The sequence below is a fragment of the Abramis brama genome, assembly GCF_963993115.1.
Source record: "Abramis brama genome assembly, chromosome: 24".
NCBI lineage: Eukaryota > Metazoa > Chordata > Actinopteri > Cypriniformes > Leuciscidae > Abramis > Abramis brama.
The window spans coordinates 632501-652500 of record NC_139986.1 but is presented as its reverse complement, the minus strand read 5'-3'; the positions used below and the strand labels follow the sequence as shown (position 1 = coordinate 652500).

General features: G+C 43.0%; 1 protein-coding gene across 3 annotated transcripts in view; it reads right to left on the bottom strand.

Moving 5' to 3' along the window:
- The window catches only part of col15a1a (collagen, type XV, alpha 1a), an 88342-nt gene that overhangs the window by 28870 nt on the left and 39472 nt on the right, over positions 1-20000 (bottom strand). For all 3 annotated transcript variants that reach the window (XM_084102908.1, XM_084102906.1, XM_084102907.1), the window contains exons 4-23: positions 15965-16039; positions 14705-14797; positions 12906-13047; positions 12587-12624; positions 12374-12517; positions 8831-8857; positions 8573-8635; positions 7964-8041; positions 7807-7869; positions 7434-7556; positions 4985-5038; positions 4645-4680; positions 4424-4531; positions 3744-3809; positions 3625-3660; positions 3370-3411; positions 1998-2060; positions 1813-1848; positions 1648-1731; positions 1497-1556 (exon numbers count right to left, since the gene is read on the bottom strand). In XM_084102908.1, the coding sequence (XP_083959034.1) occupies positions 1497-1556; positions 1648-1731; positions 1813-1848; positions 1998-2060; positions 3370-3411; positions 3625-3660; positions 3744-3809; positions 4424-4531; positions 4645-4680; positions 4985-5038; positions 7434-7556; positions 7807-7869; positions 7964-8041; positions 8573-8635; positions 8831-8857; positions 12374-12517; positions 12587-12624; positions 12906-13047; positions 14705-14797; positions 15965-16039 (1431 nt within the window). The remainder of the gene's footprint in view (positions 1-1496; positions 1557-1647; positions 1732-1812; positions 1849-1997; positions 2061-3369; positions 3412-3624; positions 3661-3743; positions 3810-4423; positions 4532-4644; positions 4681-4984; positions 5039-7433; positions 7557-7806; positions 7870-7963; positions 8042-8572; positions 8636-8830; positions 8858-12373; positions 12518-12586; positions 12625-12905; positions 13048-14704; positions 14798-15964; positions 16040-20000) is intronic.

The following is a 20000-nucleotide window of genomic DNA, read 5'->3' as shown; positions in this document are numbered from 1 at the left end:
GCATGCATTGAATTTAGTCACTGATAGATATACTCATATCATGTGTGCGTCTTCTGATTATAGATATACTCACATATCATGTGTGCGTCTTCTGATTATAGATATACTCATATCATGTGTGCATCTACTGATTATAGATATACTCATATCATGTGTGCGTCTTCTGATTATAGATATACTCATATCATGTGTGCATCTACTGATTATAGATATACTCATATCATGTGTGCGTCTTCTGATTATAGATATACTCATATCATGTGTGCGTCTTCTGATTATAGATATACTCATATCATGTGTGCATCTTCTGATTATAGATATACTCATATCATGTGTGCATCTTCTGATTATAGATATACTCATATCATGTGTGCATCTTCTGATTATAGATATACTCATATCATGTGTGCGTCTTCTGATTATAGATATACTCATATCATGTGTGCGTCTTCTGATTATAGATATACTCATATCATGTGTGCGTCTACTGATGTCTTCTGATTATAGATATACTCATATCATGTGTGCGTCTTCTGATTATAGATATACTCATATCATGTGTGCGTCTTCTGATTATAGATATACTCATATCATGTGTGCATCTTCTGATTATAGATATACTCATATCATGTGTGCGTCTTCTGATTATAGATATACTCATATCATGTGTGCGTCTTCTGATTATAGATATACTCATATCATGTGTGCGTCTTCTGATTATAGATATACTCATATCATGTGTGCGTCTACTGATGTCTTCTGATTATAGATATACTCATATCATGTGTGCGTCTTCTGATTATAGATATACTCATATCATGTGTGCGTCTTCTGATTATAGATATACTCATATCATGTGTGCGTCTTCTGATTATAGATATACTCATATCATGTGTGCATCTTCTGATTATAGATATACTCATATCATGTGTGCGTCTTCTGATTATAGATATACTCATATCATGTGTGCGTCTTCTGATTATAGATATACTCATATCATGTGTGCGTCTTCTGATTATAGATATACTCATATCATGTGTGCGTCTTCTGATTATAGATATACTCATATCATGTGTGCGTCTTCTGATTATAGATATACTCATATCATGTGTGCGTCTTCTGATTATAGATATACTCATATCATGTGTGCGTCTTCTGATTATAGATATACTCATATCATGTGTGCATCTACTGATTATAGATATACTCATATCATGTGTGCATCTACTGATTATAGATATACTCATATCATGTGTGCGTCTTCTGATTCGCTGTTGTCTGATTAACTATTGTCTTTCGATTCAATGTTGCATTTTTATTCAATTGATTTGTTTTCTTTTCTGATTCAATGTTGTCTTTTCTGATTTGTGATTTTCATTTGCACTTCAGGGTCACCGTATAAATATGACTAAACAAGAAGATGTTCTGTTTTGAAGGGTGCTCGAGCTCTGCGGACGCAGTGGACGAGAGGCGAGGGAGTTGTGGAAGCTTCTTACCGATGGACCTTCCAGAACCCCTGAGAGGTTGAAGACTCCTTCAGTGTCGTTGAGCATTAGCTGAGGGTGAGAAAGAGTTCAGTGTATTAACACCCAGCCCTGTCAGATGACAGTGTGACCTGTAGATAAGCGCAGGCATTAAAGTGCTCGCCTCATGCAGGCTGATGGCGGGTCCCGGGGGCCCGGGAGGCCCTGGAGGGCCAGGCAAGCTCACTCCGTCCCGGCCGCTCTCTCCCTGAAACACACACCTCCACCATTAGCATCAGACGCGGAGGCTCTGAGAGAGATACGGCTCAAAGCAGAATTAGCTACAAACCTTCTGACCCGGATCACCTTTCGCTCCCCTTTCCCCCTGGAAAAAGAAAAAATAGCTAATTAGAATCAAATTTTCTAGATGTTTTTTTTTATTTTATTTTTTTATAAAAAGGATATATAAGTTGATGGGAAAAGAATGAATAGATTGCACAAATGTATATAGCGTGTTCTGTTTTGTAAATGTACTTGTAGCCCAGGGTGTCCAGGCGACCCGGGCTGTCCATCGGCTCCTCCGGCACCCGGCTCCCCCTAGTGGAGTGGAGGAGAAATGATCACGCAGCCTTACAAGCTTTAAATGTTAAATCATGTTAAAGGACAAATCCAGTGAAAAATGAACCTAGGGGTAATTAACACATGGTTACCGAGTCAATCGTTCCCTGCGATGCATTTTCATGAAAATCGAATGTATAGAGTTTTATCTTTAAAAACAGATTAGCTCATAGCAGTAGTATATGGGGCACAGTGTAAGTAAAAGTAAATCGCTAGTTAATACCACTAACAAGGCTCAAAATAGCCTCACACTAACACAGTAACATAATGAGGGTCCCTACATGCAAACCGAAGCATTGAGAACTTTGTAAGTGTACAGACAGTTTAATAAGAAGATACTTTATAAAGACAGTACATTACGCGTTGACATGCAGGAGCCATCTTGGAAAACAGTCTCGACTAATCGAGCCACGAACGCCGTGCTACGTTAGATTTCACAAACGTAATTCCTATCGACCAGCTATCCTATCGACGGCGTTCGTGACTCGATTAGTCGAGACTGTTTTCCAAGATGGCTCCTGCATGTAAACGCGTAATGTACTGTCTTTATAAAGTATCTTCTTATTAAACTGTCTGTACACTTACAAAGTTCTCAATGCTTCGGTTTGCATGTAGGGACCCTCATTATGCTACCGTGTTAGTGTGAGGCTATTTTGAGCCTTGTTAGTGGTATTAACTAGCGATTTATTTTTACTTACTCTGTGCCCCATATACTAGTGTTATGAGCTAATCTGTTTTTAAAGATAAAACTCTATACATTCGATTTTCATGAAAACGCATCGCAGGGAACGATCGACTCAGTAACCATGTGTTAATTACCCCTAGGTTCATTTTTCACTGGATTTGTCCTTTAAATGAATGTCTGTGTGGTACTAACACGTATCAGAAGTCTTATAATATTTATATAATATATAAAACATTATATATGACGTAGTTCTCCTGCGCAGAACTTCTATGAATTTGTGATGCTAAATTAATGGCGTATCATGGGAGCAATTTATTGAGTGGAATCTTATTTCACTGATCAATTCCTGAATCCAACTTCTGCAGTTTTGTGTGTGATGTAATATAAAGCCATTATAAAGTGTGTTCTACTCTCAGAAGAAGGGGTTCAAAGCCGGCGATGCCTTGATTCCACTGACCCTCACACATGTGTTGAAGAACACTGGAGGATAATGGGGAACACATGGCTGGGAACAGCAGGCTCCCTTTGGAAAGCGGGAATGGAAACAGTTGTGGAAGTGTGTGTATGAACGTGATGATGTTTTTGTGTGTGAGGAGAACAGACCTTCACTGAAACACCCGGAGGGCCGTCGGCTCCGTCCTTCCCCTAAAAGTGTAGAGTTGTGTTCATTTAATCAGAGTTTAATGGTTTTGCACATCTGACTCTAATGAAGGGTTATAAGACAGATATGCATTCCCTAAATGTATAAGAACCCTGGGAATGATGGGTAAAATCACATGGCAGATGCCATAACACAGTTTTCAAGAGTATTGACCGATCATGATTAGTTTTAGTGCAGATCTGCATTAGTAACTCTACCTGTGGTCCGGGCGGTCCGGGGATCCCGGGAAGACCCTGAGGGACAGAACATGCATGAGAATGAGCTGTTGTTCGGCTCAAACACACAGAAAACACTCCGAGAGTGTAAATGTACGTACGGGTGGTCCTCTGGGCAGCACAGGTCTGAAGCCAGCGTTTCCATCCAGGCCTGAGCCCTCCAGATCCTGAATAAAACCAGCAGAAGTATGACCAAAAACACTGTTTTATGACCAAAATATGAACCAATATGACCAAAAAACAGTTTTCTAACGGCTCAATTCAACGACTAAATCCACAGAAATTCCCTTTCCTTTTTTGTGAACAAATACAAAGTTCTACTTCTTTAACAAAACATCCAGCACTCACATGTAAACAAAGAATAAATAAGTAATAACTTAATAAATAAAAGAAAAAAAGAAAAATAATTTTAAAAAGAATAAAAAAAAAATATATAAATAAATTAAATAAAATAAAATAATAAATAACAAAGAATACATTAATGAATAAATAACTAAAATAATGAATGATTCATAAATAATAAAAGGATAAATACATAAAAGAATGAACAATAAAAAAGTTAAAAAATAAAAAATAAATAATCAAGTTAAAAAAATAAGTAAAATAAAGAAAAAAATAATTAAAACATAAATAAATACATTTTAAAAAACAAATAAATAAATTAGTAAAATAAACAAACAAACAAACAAATAAACACATGCATGCATATTCTTAACCCTTCCCTCGATTTTAAGCAGCTAAATATACAGACTCAGAAGGGCTGAAGGTCAGAGAAACACACCATCATGTCGAAGCTGAAGGGTTTTCCCGCTGGTCCGGGGGGTCCGGGGGGTCCGGGGGGGCCCTCAGCTCCCTCAGGCCCTCGCTGTCCCGGGACCCCTGGATCTCCCTGAGGGACACACACACACACACACACACACAGCAGCTCTGACGTCACACTCACTGGGCCAAACATCTTCCCCAACACTGCGGATCTGATCACGATCATCTAAAGGAAATTACCTTCGGTCCGATGATTCCAGGTAAACCTGCTTCACCCTGCCAAAAAACACAAGACGTGTTCACAACCCCGTCTAGAAAGCAGCTCCTCCACAGTGTGGAACGGCACATGACGGCATTTTTAGTTTAAACAGAAATTATCTGTGGAAGGTCATAATCGGACCACTCAAATTTTATGCATATAATAATCATAAAACTACATTTTCAAAGATGCCTAGAGAGAATTACAGAAAATACAGAATAATAAATAATGACTAAAATCAACAAACAGTGGTAAAGACAAATGCAAAAAAACGTAGGTTATAACCTTGCCATATTTACTACAGTATAAAAAACATCTTACCGTTTGCCCTTTTTCTCCGTCCTTCCCAGGTTCACCGTCTCGTCCATTAGCTCCCTAAAGCGACAGAAATCAGCACATTAGGACCCCAAACACACACACACTAAGAACAGATCTAACAGCAATCTGAAGAGTGTTTTCACACTTCTCAAATCCCGCTGTCATTTCTTCACTCATGCTGAACACTGTCAGGATGATATGTCATCGCAGGGTTAACACAAGCTGTGGCTTTAAGCCGGAGACGGGAGTTAGTTGAAGTGTAAGGTTAGGCCGCGTTTCAAAAGGCAGTTTCCCCCATCGTAACGGAAGCGTTCATGTTCCACGATTTGATGCAGAAGAAATGAATATTAGTCCATCACGCTCCTGCTGATCTGTGCTTGATTCACGGCTTTACGGGCCAGTGTTCATCTGAAAACTTTATTGGATTAATACGCTATCTGATTTTCACCCAAGACAAAACATTTGGGAACAATTACATCAATCTGGAGGTCTGGATAACTGTGTAATGTCATGTTTCACAGAACTGTAATAACCCTGGAATGGCAATGCCAAAGCATCTGAAGGCCTTTAATTAAGTGATCAGCAAATGAACAGTATCTGTGTTCAAGAGCACTGTGATTTCATGATCTAAATGCTCTGATTTCATTCAAAACAATGTAATCTTCTCAAAATTACATTTCCATTATATATATAGCATAGTAACACCCTGGCAACCATCCATCCAAAAACTCCTCAGGTTACCCGTGTAACTATGGTTCCCTGAGAAGGGATTCAGGAAGCATGGCAAAGGGACACGGCGTCTCGCTCCCTTCTCAGGGAAGCATAGTTACACGGGTAACCTGAGACGTTCCCTTTTGAGGGAGCTCGCACTGCGTCACTGACAACACTCTGGGGAACGATATATATACGATAGGCCGGAGGCCTCATCCTCAGAGTACCACGGAGGAAACGTGTAATAAGATGATGCCTTCCCAGCGAACTGCCATCCAGGGGGACATGGAAGTCAGTCTCCGCCATCGCATACACCTCAAGTGCAGAGGGGAGAGGCTGGCAGAAAAACGACCCTGCAGAAACTCCAGCACTGGAGACACTGGGCAGTTAACTGGGTCCACTTGGTGCTCTCTACACTATGAAGTGAATACCCTCCACTTCAAAGAATAAAGTTTGCTTGTGGAGGGAGCTCTAGAATTTAGGATGGTCTCTACTACCTCAGTAGAGGGACAGCGTTCAGGAACTGATCCCTCTCAGGGGCCAGACCCATAATTTCCACATCTCCAGCCGGGGGTGTAATATCGCGCCCCGGCCTGTGTTAGGAGGTCCCTCCTGACGGGAATCTCCCATGGAGGGAGTCCTCAGACTTGATTTGGCGCACGATAAGAGGGATCGTCAGCATCTCGAACACGTGTCATGGGATGACGTTGCACCAATTAAAATTTGGACTAAGTTGCACAAGTGCTTCAGGAGCGCTGATGAAGGGATTCCCAGAGTGTCCTGAGTGACGCAGCGTGAGTTCCCTCGAAAGGAAACTACTTTTTCCTGATCTGGATAATGAAGTCTAGTGCTTTGCTAAAAACTATAGCATGTAAAAGTTGGATAAAAGCTGCATCATGACAAACACATTTTCACATGACACTTCCTCACATAAACACTTCATTGTGAGGTGATTCTCTGTTCAGAAGGGTGAGTATGATGAAAGCAAAAGCGTTTGGGTGTGTGTTGAGATTTATGTGTGTATGGAACATGATGGGAGGAAATAACTGCCTTTCTGGCCCATGGTTTGAGTTTACCATCTGGGACCAAGAGCTCTACCTCAGCTGAGACCGGCTCAGATCCAGACCCAAACTCAGATCCAGACCCAAACTCAGATCCAGACCCAAACTCAGATCCAGACCCAAAGTCAGATCCAGACCCAAACTCAGATCCAGACCCAAACTCAGATCCAGACCCAAACTCAGATCCAGACCCAAAGTCAGATCCAGACCCAAAGTCAGATCCAGACCCAAACTTAGATCCAGACCCAAACTTAGATCCAGACCCAAACTCAGATCCAGACCCACTAACCCAGTCCTCAATCACCTGTAACACAGGGCGCACGTGTTGGCCTTGAAATAAAAGATCAATTTAATGCATCCTTGAGGAATAAAAAGTTGTTTTTTTACCGAAAGTAGTGTATATTCATAAGATACCCTTTAAGACTCTTTTACGGCTTCAGAAGTCTTTGAATACAAAAATAATGTGTACCGACTACTTTTAGGTGGATTTTTTTGTTTCATTTTTAGACAGTGTCTGCCTTCATTTTTGCATAGGAAAAATAAAATCAATCTGTTTATTCGTGAGGCGTGTGGATGAGTAAATAATAACAGAACATTCATGTTATAGTGAACTTTGGTTTGTTTAAATCCCATTGGTTGTTATTTCTGTGATGCAGCGCATTACAAGATCCTTTACTCACCGGTAGTCCCGGTTTACCCGTCTCCCCATCTTTCCCAGGAGCCCCGGGGGGCCCGACTGGCCCTGGATGAGCTCCGACAGAAGGACCAGGAGGACCAGGAGGACCCGGAGGCCCTGGAGGACCCTGGTGGGAATCCAGCAAAACAAGGATATTAATCTAATTTGCTGTCTTGCAATTCATATCTAACACATTTATATAATGACTACCTCATGTTTCATTCTGTTCAGTGTTAAATCATTTTATGTCGTCATTTTAAGCGTTGACTTATAGACGTTCATTCCGCATGGAATCCATCTCCTTTGATTATTTCAACCCAGGAATCAAGAGGTCACATCAGCAAAGACAACTTCATTACAACAGGACTATAACTCACCCGTATCACCTCTGTGTCACTGTCCAAGTCCACATAACTGGAGCCCGAGCCGTCAGTGCCGTCCTGCACGAGAGAAAGCCTCAGTGAGCTTATGCTGTTATAGAGTTATTCAGTGATATACATAATTATATAAACGTGTACATAATCATGCACATACTGGATACTTAAACGCCCCTGGACGTCCTGGCGGCCCCGGAGGTCCTGGAGGCCCTGTGATGCCCACACCTGGATCGCCCTAGTGAACAAGCAATGAGTGGAAACAGGGGAGAGTTTGCTGTGATTGGTCTAAAATCATCAGGTCAGCAGTCAAAAGTGTTCAACAGAGTTTCAGCAAAACATTCCTTTATTCATCCCGTTCGGATTTTATATAAGTGTTTTGAGAATGAAATTTCAAATTCAGCTGCTCAAGACGATTATTTAAATGGTAAATGGACTGCATTTTATATAGCGCTTTCACAGACCTATGGCCACCAAATTGCCTCACATTCACCCATTCATACACCGATGGCGGTGTCAGCCATGCAAGGCGCGATCCAGCTCGTCGGGAGCAGCTGGGGTTAGGTGTCTTGCTCATGGACACCTCGACACTTGGTCAAGTGGAACCGGGGATTGAACCACCAACCTTTCGGTTTGTAGACAACCTACATGAACCACTGAGCCACTGCCGCCCTGGCTGTCTTTCAAGATTTATACATTATCATGGAGAAAATGAATGGAGTTTGTACTTCTGGCACTTATAGGTTTGTTAAGCAAACGTGTGTCGTACCTTGTCACCTTTGGGACCCGGATCTCCACGAAGGCCCGGGAATCCCGGAGGTCCAACCTCTCCCTGCATGTGATGGAAAAGGAACAGAACAAAGTTCAAATTCATTCATGTTGGTTTCGTTCAAAGGAAAAACCAGGGCAACAGCAACAGCATTTAGTATATCGATAATAAATGCTCGTTATTCCTTTTCCATTTTTGACATCTAATTGTTTTGTAATTCATAACTCTATGGTAGGTATCCGATCAGAAGATACTTACAGCGGCTCCGTCTTTCCCTGGATGTCCCTGAAAGACAAAAACAGCTTTAATACAGCATTCATCTCCATTCTCCAGTGTGTTCAGCTCATGAAGAATATGAAGCGTTATATGGAATCGGGAAGAAGTGTGTGATTGTGTGTGTGACAGACTGAACATCTGCTTATGACGGACATTTGTGGCTTTAAGCACCGGATCTACAAAGCTTCAACATGCTGTAATGCCATCAAACTACTCTTTCATGACCAATGCCTGCTAAAACACAACTATAACAGGTTTGCTACACTACACAGCCACAACACAGCCACAACACAAAAAAATGTATAGCAGATGTTTGTGTACAAGCCTCGTATCCATCCACTTCAGGGCACCGAGGTGTCAGCGTTCCCCAACGATCCTTCGAGGAGGGTCGTAGAACAGTCAGTTCAGTTGTTCCCTGCCGGTTCGCCGTTACAGGGCACCGAAGTGGCTGTTCGACCAATACCAGAGGCCAGACTCGAGAGAGTGGTCCCCTTAGTAGATTTTCTGGTAGCGTGGAAGCTACTGCCAAATATATCTTGTTGGGTCCTGCTTACTATAGAAATGGGTTACAGAATTCAGAAATTCAGGTTCTCGTCCTCCCTACGGTGGTGGACCCCGAGCAGGCACTGGTTATGGAGCCTCTACGAAAGAGGGCTATAGAAAGGGTTCCTCCTCCCAGCAGGGAGTCAGGGTTTTACAGCCGTTACTTCATTGTTCCAAAGAAGGATGGAGGGTTGCTTCCTATTCTAGACTTGCGCCAAACTAAACCGCAACTAAACCGCAGAAACTCAAGTTTGTGTTCTTCCCTATGGCCTAGGTTTATCACCCAGCACTTTCACGAAATGTGTGGATGCAGCTCTGGCTCTACTGAGACTCCAGGGCATTCGCATGTTGAATTATATCGACGACTGGTGGATTTTTGCTCAATCCGAGCAGATGGCAGTTCAGCATCGAGATGTCATTCTGTTTCACATAAGAAAGTTGGGGTTGAGGCTCAACTTTGGACAATAGGTCACTCCTGAACGGAATCTCCATCGGAGAGCCATCTAGAAGGGACACCAGGTCTGAGAATCAAACTCAGGCCGGCCAGTACGGGGCTACTAATAAAAGACGGGCCCCTTACCGGGGCTCAGAACCAAGGGGTTTTCTCCGAGGGTTAGGGAAATCCGTTTCGCATGATCAAGGTCACGCGGTTTCCTCGCCCAAGGCCCAGTGCTGGAGGCCTTTTGTCATCGCGTAACGCTAACGACGGATACTTCCCTCACAGGTTGGGGGGCGATCATGAGTGGTCACTCTGCAAAAGGTCTGTGGCAAGAACATTTACTTTATTGGCACATAAATCGGTTAGAAATGATGGCGGTGTTTCAAGCTCTCAAATACTTCCTTCCAGACCTGAGGGGCCCTCATGTGCTTGTCCGCACGGACCACACATGGGTGGTCTCTTACATCATCAGGGGGGTCTGAGGTCATGTCACCTATGCGAACTGGCTCAACAGATCCTCCTATGGCCCCAAGGGGAATTACTGTCTCTCAGGGCAGTATATATCCTGGGGCATCAAAACCAGGGAGTAGATATCCTGTCGAGACAGGGGCTGAGGCCCGGGGAATGGAGACTTCACCCCGAGGCGGTGGATCTCATATGGGAGAAATTCGGTCAAGCATAAGTCGACCTATTTGCAACTTCAGAGACAACTCACTGTCCCATGTGGTTCTCCCTCACGCATCCAGCTCCCCTGGGGGAGGCTATACCTGTACACCTTTCCTCCGATATCTCTGCTCCCTCTGCAGGGTTTTCTGTTAGAACGGTGTTGTGTTAGCGGCCCCTAAGTTAATAACTAATGATCTTTGCATCGGAAGTGAATCAATCAAAACTAACTTTAGCTGGACAATAGCTTTATTCTAGAGCTGCTGTAAAGCCAGAACAATCACTGTTACTTTAATTTCCTATTATCACTGTAAAGCTGCTTTAAAACAATATATATTGTTAAAAATGCTATATAAAAGAAGGTGACTTGACTTGACTTGACTCTTGGGAGTTCTGGAGAGACCTGGTGTCCCTTCTAGACAGCTCTCTGATGGAGATTCCGATCAGGAGGGACCTATTGTCCCAAGCAGGGGGCATGATTCATCACCCTCGCCCAGGAGTTGTGGAAACTGTGGGCCCGGCCCGAGGGGGCCCAGCTCATAGAATCGGGTCTCTCGACCGAGGTCGCTGAGATCATACTCCAGTCCAGAGCTCCCTCCACGAGAAGGCTGTATGCACTGAAGTGGAGACTGTTCTCTTCTTGGTGTGTAGAACGCCACTGAATCCAGTTAACTGCCCTGTTGGTTCAGTACTTGATTATTTGCAAGAATGTTTCTCTGCGGGATTATCCCCTTCCACCTTAAAGGTGTATGTGGCGGCTATATCTGCATCATTGGGTAGAGATCTTCTCATTACTCGTTTTCTTCGTGGCACTCTGAGGCTGAGCCCTGCACTGTACACTAGAGCACCGGCTTGGGATTTGGCCTTTGTACTTGAAGGCCTGGCTTTGGCTCCCTTCGAGCCAATTGAAGAGGGTTCAGAAAAGTTCCTTACACTGAAAACTTTATTTCTCCTTGCTATTTCTTCCATCAAGAGAATTGGAGACTTGCAAGCCTTGTCGGTTGCTCCTTCGTTCCTGGAATTTGCACCTGGTTTGGTGAAAGCCTTCCTTCACCCTAGGCCGGATTATGTTCCTAAGGTCCCTACTAATGTTGTGGGTCCCATTATGCTGCAGCCTTCTGTCCTCAACCTTTCTTATCATCAGATCAGGAGAAACTTAAAGGTTGTATCAGCGATTTCAGGCCCAAACATAAATGATCACATTCATCTAATCTTTCCTAACGATCCGCTAGCTGCCCGCCCCATGCCGTCAAAAAAACACATCTCTGTAGGCTCTGAAATCTGCACACAAAAACAGTTGGTTTCACCACCACTCAAAACCAAAATAAATAGTGTTCCAACCAATCACCGACAGGGGGGGGGTGTTGTGAGGTTTTCGCAGGCAGCCGTCATAGGCAGCCGTGCACGAGCGCAAAACCTCACAACACCCCCCCTATCGGTGGGGCAGCTAGCGGATCGTTAGGAAAGATTAGATGAATGTGATAATTTATGTTTGGGCCTGAAATCGCTGATACAACCTTTAATCTGCTATGCCCTGTTAGGGCTTTCTTAGTGTGCACAATACTTTCACACAGACATGCATTGGTTATTATGGCTTTGTGGGTATATTGTTCCCACAGTGTCTCGACGCAGCGTCTCATTCCCTCTTCAGGGAACCAGGGTTGCATACGTAACCTGAGATGTTTTACATTGTAATAATATTTCACTGTATTTACTGTATTTTTGTTTAAATAAATGCAGTTTAGGTGAGCAGAAGAGACTCTTTCAGAAACAAATTTTACCGACCCCAAACTTTTGAATGATATTGTAGATATAAGTAATAATTTTTTTCTCAAGTAAAGTTAGTTAAGATGAGCGCTGTATTTTCCAGGGTCACTCACCGTCTGTCCGTCGGCTCCTGGAGCTCCTGCCGGCCCCTGAGGGCCCCGGGGCCCTGGTTCTCCCGATCCCACAGGTGATCCAGGCCCTCCGGGCGCTCCGGGTGGACCTCGATCTCCTTTCTCTCCTTTCTGCATGGTGATGACCTGTGAAACACTCAGCGGTTATTATCAGAGAGAAAGAGTGGAAGACAAGAGAATAACTCTGTCACTCACATTTCTGTCCTGAGAGGCTCCCTCCGATCTGATGGGCTCTGAAAACACAAACAGATATCTTGAAAAAATTAAATATAATAAATACAGCTGTGATTTTGCAGTAGTAGCATATACAAAATCTGCATAAACAAATCAAATGATCTGCGGCCTCTGTGAATGCTTGTGATGTAAACTAAAATATGGTCTGGTGAATAACACATAATTGCTCAAATATGACGGGTGAAAAATTAGATAAGGTTGTTGTGGATTAAAACAATACATGAAAGAAAGGGAACACTGAAAATGAGATGAAAATGTCTTGAAAAGCTTGAACGTTTACCTTTGGGAGTGTTAATAATCATGTGGTCTCCAGAGCTTTCTGCCCAGTCTTCATCATCCGTGTGTGTGTGGAGCGAGGGAGGATCATCCGTGTGTGTGTGGAGCGAGGGAGGATCAGTAGGTGGCGCTCTCACCGGCTCAACCTCAAACAACAGTAAACACAGTCTCACAATCACAGCAGTGAACCAGTCCATCACACACACACAGTTAAAGACCCTGTGGAATCAAGATCTTGTGGCTTTTAAAGATAAATAGTAGCGTATCTAAATTATATCATAAAAAAGTAATACAATAAATAAATAAAAATAAACAATTTCTCCTCTGAAGGATATCATGTGAGTTTTGGCCCAATAAAAAGTTCTTATGAATTGGAATGTTTTTAGCAACAGTCGTCCAGTGGTTCTGCTGTACGTAAACTAATACAGCTTTCTGCTGTGATCAAAAAGGGTCAATCAATGCGTAATAATCACTCAGCATTAGATGAGATTTCCCTTTCCCCACAGCTTCTGTGATAGTGTTTGGTTGAATCTGTCTCCCCCTGCTGGACAGAGTGTGTGTGTGTGTGTGTGTGTGTGTTTTTGTTTATATTACATTGTGGGAACCAAATGGCCCCACAAGGATAGTAAAACCTGAGATCACCTCCATTGTGGGGACCAGCCAGCGGTCCCCATGAGGGAAATGGGTTAATAAACATACTAAATGATATTTTTTTGAAAATGTAAAAATGCAGAAAGTTTTCTGTGATGGGTAGGTTTAGGGGTAGGGTTAGTGTAAGGGGACAGAATATACAGTTTGTACTGTATAAAAACCATTACGTCTATGGAGAGTCCTCATAAAGATATGTGCGCCTGTTTGTGATGTGTGTGTGTGTGTGTGTGTGTGTGTGTGTGTGTGTGTGATGCCAGCAGAACTGCAATAGCTTTGAAGGAAGTGTGTGATGGGTAGGTTTAGGGGTCGGGTTTGGGTTAGGGAAAAACCATTATGTATTTGGAGAGTCCCCACAAAGATAGCGAACCAGACATGTGTGTGTGTGTGTGTGTGTGTGTGTGTGTGTGTGTGTGTGTGTGAGTGAGAGAGAGAGAGAGAGAGAGTGAGTGAGTGAGTGAGTGTGTGTGTTTGTGTGTGTGTGTGAGTGATGCCAGCAGAACTGCAATAGCTTTGAAGGACATGGGAAATCAGGCCTGTCCTCTTACAGTTTTTCTCGATTGTTTACACACATTTTCTGAAAGCATGCCTCATATTCTCAGAACTCTACACACAAATAAAAAAAAACACACACAATGGGCAAAACCCCTCAATTCTCCTGCAAAATGAAACTTTACATTCAAAACAATGTTCAAAATGGTATTTTGTTTACAAATGACACACACAAACCATCATATGAATAGACATTTATAAGAACCAGCTGAACACTGATGTGCTCAATGTAAAACACTTCTTCTCCATTCATCATAATGACTTAGGCCTTTTTTTTTTGTTCAGTGTTACACTTACTACAGACAGTACATACATAAGTGTGTTGTAAAATATTTGAGAATATTGTTTTTATACTCAGAACACACAAATACACGGTAACAAATACATTTTATTTTTCCCACAAAAAACAGTGTACACAGTGTACATCCCAACCCAGGATTGGTTCAGGGGGTTGGTGAATGAGTTACATGTTGTGGTCATTGTGTCTCAAGTACCAGTATTTGTGTGTAAACAATTGAGAAAAACTGTAAAACATTATACTTTGATATAAAAGATAACTGGATTTGACTTCAAGGAAATCCATCAAACGCTGCTGTCACTCACCATGGTATATTCTCTCTCTTCATGCACTTTCTTCACTTCGTCGCCAGTCTCCGTGTCGTCGTAGATCCCATAACCGCTTCCGTAACCTGACGCCTGAAAGAGCATTGAGACGCAGTTTAAAAGTGATTCATTTCAGGTTTCCAAGTCCATGATTAAAGATAGCTTTCCAGCAGTTTAACACACATCCGCAGTGTTCCACTTCAGCCACAGGGCGGCGCTGTCACTCCACTGTAAACTCACAGTGTGACATCATCACACACTCCCTGACACTTCTACTGTACAGGATAAAGAGGTTTGGGTTTGGAAAAGCTTTTGAAGCTTTAGAGACACACAGTCCAAACCATTTAAATCAAACTATTTAAAGTGTTAGATTAACCCTTCTCTAACATTTAATTAATCTAGCATAAAAGATCGGTACAGTAGTTTTGAACAAATCAAATGTCTGTAACCTTCCTATATTTTGATCCACCCCACCATAACAATAATTAAAATGAAACGTTTTTCTTTTCTGCTCACCAAAGCTGCATTTACTTGATCAAAAATACAGTAAAAACAGTGAAATATTATTCCAATGTAAATCAGCTGTTTTCTCTGTGAATATATACAGTAAAGTGTAATTTATTCCTGTGATCAAAGCTGAATTTTCAGCATCATTACTCCAGTCTTCAGTGTCACATGATCCTTCAGAAATCACTCTAATATGATGATTTGATGATCACGAAACATTTATGATTATGATCAATGTGGAAAACAGTTGTGCTGCTTCAGGTTTCTGTGGAAACCGTCATATATTTTATTTTTCAGGATTCTATTTGATAGATAGAAAAGTCAAAAGAACAGCGTTTATTTGAAATAGAATCTTTTGTAACATTATAAATGACTTTACTGTCACTTTTCATCAATTTAATACGTCCTTGATGAATTCTTTTTATTTACTCACCCCAAACTTTTCATTATATTTTATAATTCTGGTCAAATCTGTTGAAATGGTATTCAATTCATTGAAGTAAAAACAAAAACAAAAAAAAGACAGAAAAATATTTCGCTGCATCTCATTTTACATTCAACTTGGTTAAAACAAATGTGACATTCCCTAAAATAGTGACACCCAGGAAGTGATATCATTTAGATTTTCATTTTGTGTTCTGTATTGATATTGATACAATTGTGTTACTCAAGTTATTATAAAAAAGGCCTCATTTTGTGCCACATTCATATATTATATTTGACATATTGATGGAAAGACGACACAAGACTCACGTAAGGCTCGTCCTCCTCACACTGCTCATTCGGTGCCGTGGGATCGGCCGTCAGAACCAGCTGCTGGATCGAGCCCTGGAGAGAGAGAGAGAGAGAGAGAGAGAGAGAGAGAGAGAGAGAGAGAGAGAGAGAGAGAGAGAGGTCATGCACTCATTTCTCCCAGAGTTTAATCAGCCTGAAACTGATTATGAAATGAATGTCGAAACTCAGCCACCGCAGCTGTAAATCACAGTACATACACACAGATCCACACAACACACAGAAACACAACACCAGAACTCCAGCACTGTTCACAATCACAACAGTACAAGTTTCATTGATCTGAGCGGCCATCGTCAGTCCTGCTGTAAAAGCTCATGTTTTCTCAAAGATCTAACGAGCTGAAGTCCTGATTAGCAGAGGCGAGGTTGGCAAGCTTCATGTGCTACACATCCAGAGGACAAGCACCTGTTTCCCATCCGCTACAGCAGAAAGTGTGGGAAAGAAAGAAAGAAAGAAAGAAAGAAAGAAAGAAAGAAAGAAAGAAAGAAAGAAAGAAAGAAAGAAAGAAAGAAAGAACTTTGGGGAAAACCTGTAAAACTAGTCCAATCTTGATTGGCGTTGAGTCATGACATTACATGTGACGGCGTATGCAGAAGCTACAAAGGGACGCCGGCACACAACAGAGTTAGCTTCTCATAGGTCGAAGCAAGTCGTTCTCAAGAGCCTACTCAGGAGGTGTGGCAAAGGGACGCAGTGTCTCGTTCCCTTCTCAGGGAATAAGGGATACAGTCGTAACCCGAGACTTTCCCTTTGGAGGGAACATGCGCTGCCTCAAAGACGACACTTTGGGGAACGAAATACCCACTGAGCCACACTGACTAGTGCCTGTCCTGGTGTGAAGCTTGTCTTGCACAACTCAGGAGGAGAGGACTCGAGAACCCGGCGTGGAGGGCAGATCCAGGCTGTAGTGTCTGATGAAGGTGTGTGGGGGGGCCCAGCCAGCGGCATCACAGACCTCTTAGAGGGAAACTCCTGATAGCAGGGCTATAGAGGACGCCACTCCTCTAGTTGAGTGGGCTCTTATCAGAAGAGGCGAGGGAAAACTGTGTGCCACATACGCTGAAGAGATAGCCTCCACAATCTCCCTGCTCCACAATCTTGCCTGCTTTGAGTGACCCAAAACACACCTATAGCTGCTCCGACTTCCTCCAACCAGAGGAGCTCATACATAGGCTCCTTGGGCACGTAGCCTGGCCTACGGTGGAGGATGGCTTTGACCCTCCCAGGAGCAAACAGGGAGAAACAGAGAGAGCCTGAAGGTCCTTGAGGGATGCAATAGTTTCTTTGCAATAGAAACTTCTCAGACACCTCGTAAATGGGAGGGACCCTGACCTGGACAACAGGCCTCATCTTCTGAGCGCAATGAAGGAAACAAATAATCAATTGGTGTCTCCCCAAGGGCGCACCACTTAAAGAAAGATGGAAAATAAAAGTCTACGGCATTAAAGGCTATGGCCACCACGTCAACCTTAAGTGTCGGTGGAGAAAGACCCCCAAAGAAATGTCCTCCAGCACTGAAGTCACTGGGCGAATAACTGGGTCCAGCTGGCGTTCTCTGCACCATAAAGCGATTACCTTCCACTTTAAGGCGTACAGTTTCCACGTGGAGGGAGCCCTAAGGCTTAAGATGGTCAAAAAAACAACCTTAGTTGCTGGTCCTCAGAGCTGGTCCCCCTCAGGGAACAGACCCACAGCTTCCACAGCACCGGGGGGAGGTGTATTAAGCCTCTGGCTTGAGAGACAAGGTCCCTCCTGATGGGAATCCCCCATGGAGGGCCTGCTAGGAGCACTATGATGTCTGAGAACCAGACTCTGGCCAGCCAGAATGGGGCTATCAGGAGTAGACTGACCCCATGCCGGTGGACCGTCTCTAGAACTGCAGAGAACAGCTCAGCCCCTGCCTCGACAGGAGGACTGCTCCCAAAATTAAGTCCCCAGGAATGTTCAAGCGACTTGTCCTGGGATCACAGAAGGACCTGATTCGCCAGTCTGCACAGAGCGCGCGATCTCACACCGATTTATTGTCTGTTCGCACTAGAACATGATGGCACTTTCTGAGCCTCAACACTCTTTTTTTCAAAGTGTTTGACAGTGATGGTTTGGCCAAGTTTGATGTTGGTGACTGTGGCCAAGATGGTCTCGATATGAGCAGGAGACAATTGTGCCCGAATCGTAGTCGAGTCCCACACTACACCCAGGAACGTAGTTCTCTGCCAGGGAAATAGTGAACTTTTCTTAACATTGAGTCTCAATCCCAAGCACCTTATCAGGTGGAGGCAAGGCAAGTTTATTTATATAGCACATTTCATTCACTATGGCAATTCACAGTGCTTTACAGAAATTAATTAAAATAATCACAAAATAAAAGCAAGGAAAATTAAAACAGTTATAAAAGAAATTAAAAGAGATATATGATACAGTTATAAAATGAATTTAAAAAGTAAAAAGATAATACATAGATAAACTTCTCATCTGGCAAAACACCGGTGTATCATATTTTTCACAAGTGAAGAACGACATGCCGAACTGCCGAACTCAATGCTGAACTCCCATCTCTTCCGACTGGGCCAGTATGAGCCATTCGTTGACGTAATTAAGTTTATGAATGTCCTGGAGTCTCAACAGAGCCAGTGATGCATCCATACATTTCGTTAATGTGAGGGGAGATAAATCTAGGCTGAACGGAAGAACCCGGTATTGATGCGCTGTTCCCCTGAAAGGGAACCTCAGGAACTTCCTGTATTGAGGAAGGATGGATATGTGGAAATACGCATCCTTTAGATCTATCGTGGCAAACCAGTCCTCGGACTTGATTTGACTCACGATAATCGGAATAGTTCACATCTTGAACATGAATCTCCTCAGTAAACGATTGAGTCTCCTGAGATCTATAATGCCTTCCTTGCTCCATCACCTGACCCTGCTCGGGGTTGCCGATCGTCCACACCACCTCAATGAGTTTCAGTGGACAGTACTGTAAGTTCAGACACAAATGTCTCTCCGTAGCAGAGGAGAGACAGGAGAGACAGGTCTGCAGCACGACGAAGCTCTCTAATATCATCAGGCCGACCTCCTCGCTCTCGTCTAGATCTTTAAGGAGGTCAGCCTGGTATGTCTGCATGATACCCATCGTACGCAGGCACGCACCAGCTCGACCCGCCACCATATATGCCTTGCCCAATGCAGATGTTGTGCGACAGGTTTTGGTGGGCAGCGTTGAGGGATGACGCATGAGAGATATGATGCTAACGTCTCCTCAACCCGCGGCATCACCCCATAGCCAGTTTCTTTTAAACCCATGATGGTTGGAATTGTATAATGCAGGTCTAGACAACCTAGACGAGAATGACCTTTTCCACGGTCTCAACACTTCAGAGTGGCAATAGGGAATGAAAGGCAGAGCCCAACGTGAAGGCTGTGATCTAGATTGCAGGAAACGCTCATCAAGCTTGCTTCTCTTTGCGCCTCATTTGCTCGTAAGCGGGGAAAGAGTTGGCGAGTCCTAGATTTTCCCCACTTCGATCCTTAGAACATCTAACTCCTCAGAGCTGGATAATTCTAACATCGGGTTTCTGTATCCTGAGTGAGAACAATAGAACTGACTGGTGAGGTCCGAGAAAGGCCCGTGACCGACTCCTCAGCCTGCTCTTCTGCGATCCCCATGGCCATGAGCGCTGCACTGCCTCGGCCTTGGAATTTACATTCTAGCCCATGAGGTCTACAGGAAATAAGTTGGTGCTATAATCAATGAATTTATATTTTTACTTGTGCTCCATTCTGGCGAAATTGACAAAACAACAAACACTAAACAAAACTGACATAGAAAAAATAAGTAGGCTATTGATATTATATTACATCATGCAAACTATTTATTTGTAGATGTTTGAAAATAAAATGTTTAATAAAATGTCTAATTAAAATGACTTGTACTACCAATGTTACTAAAAGCACAGAGAAATCAAGACGTTTCCAGCAGCTCATTCTCTCGCTCGTC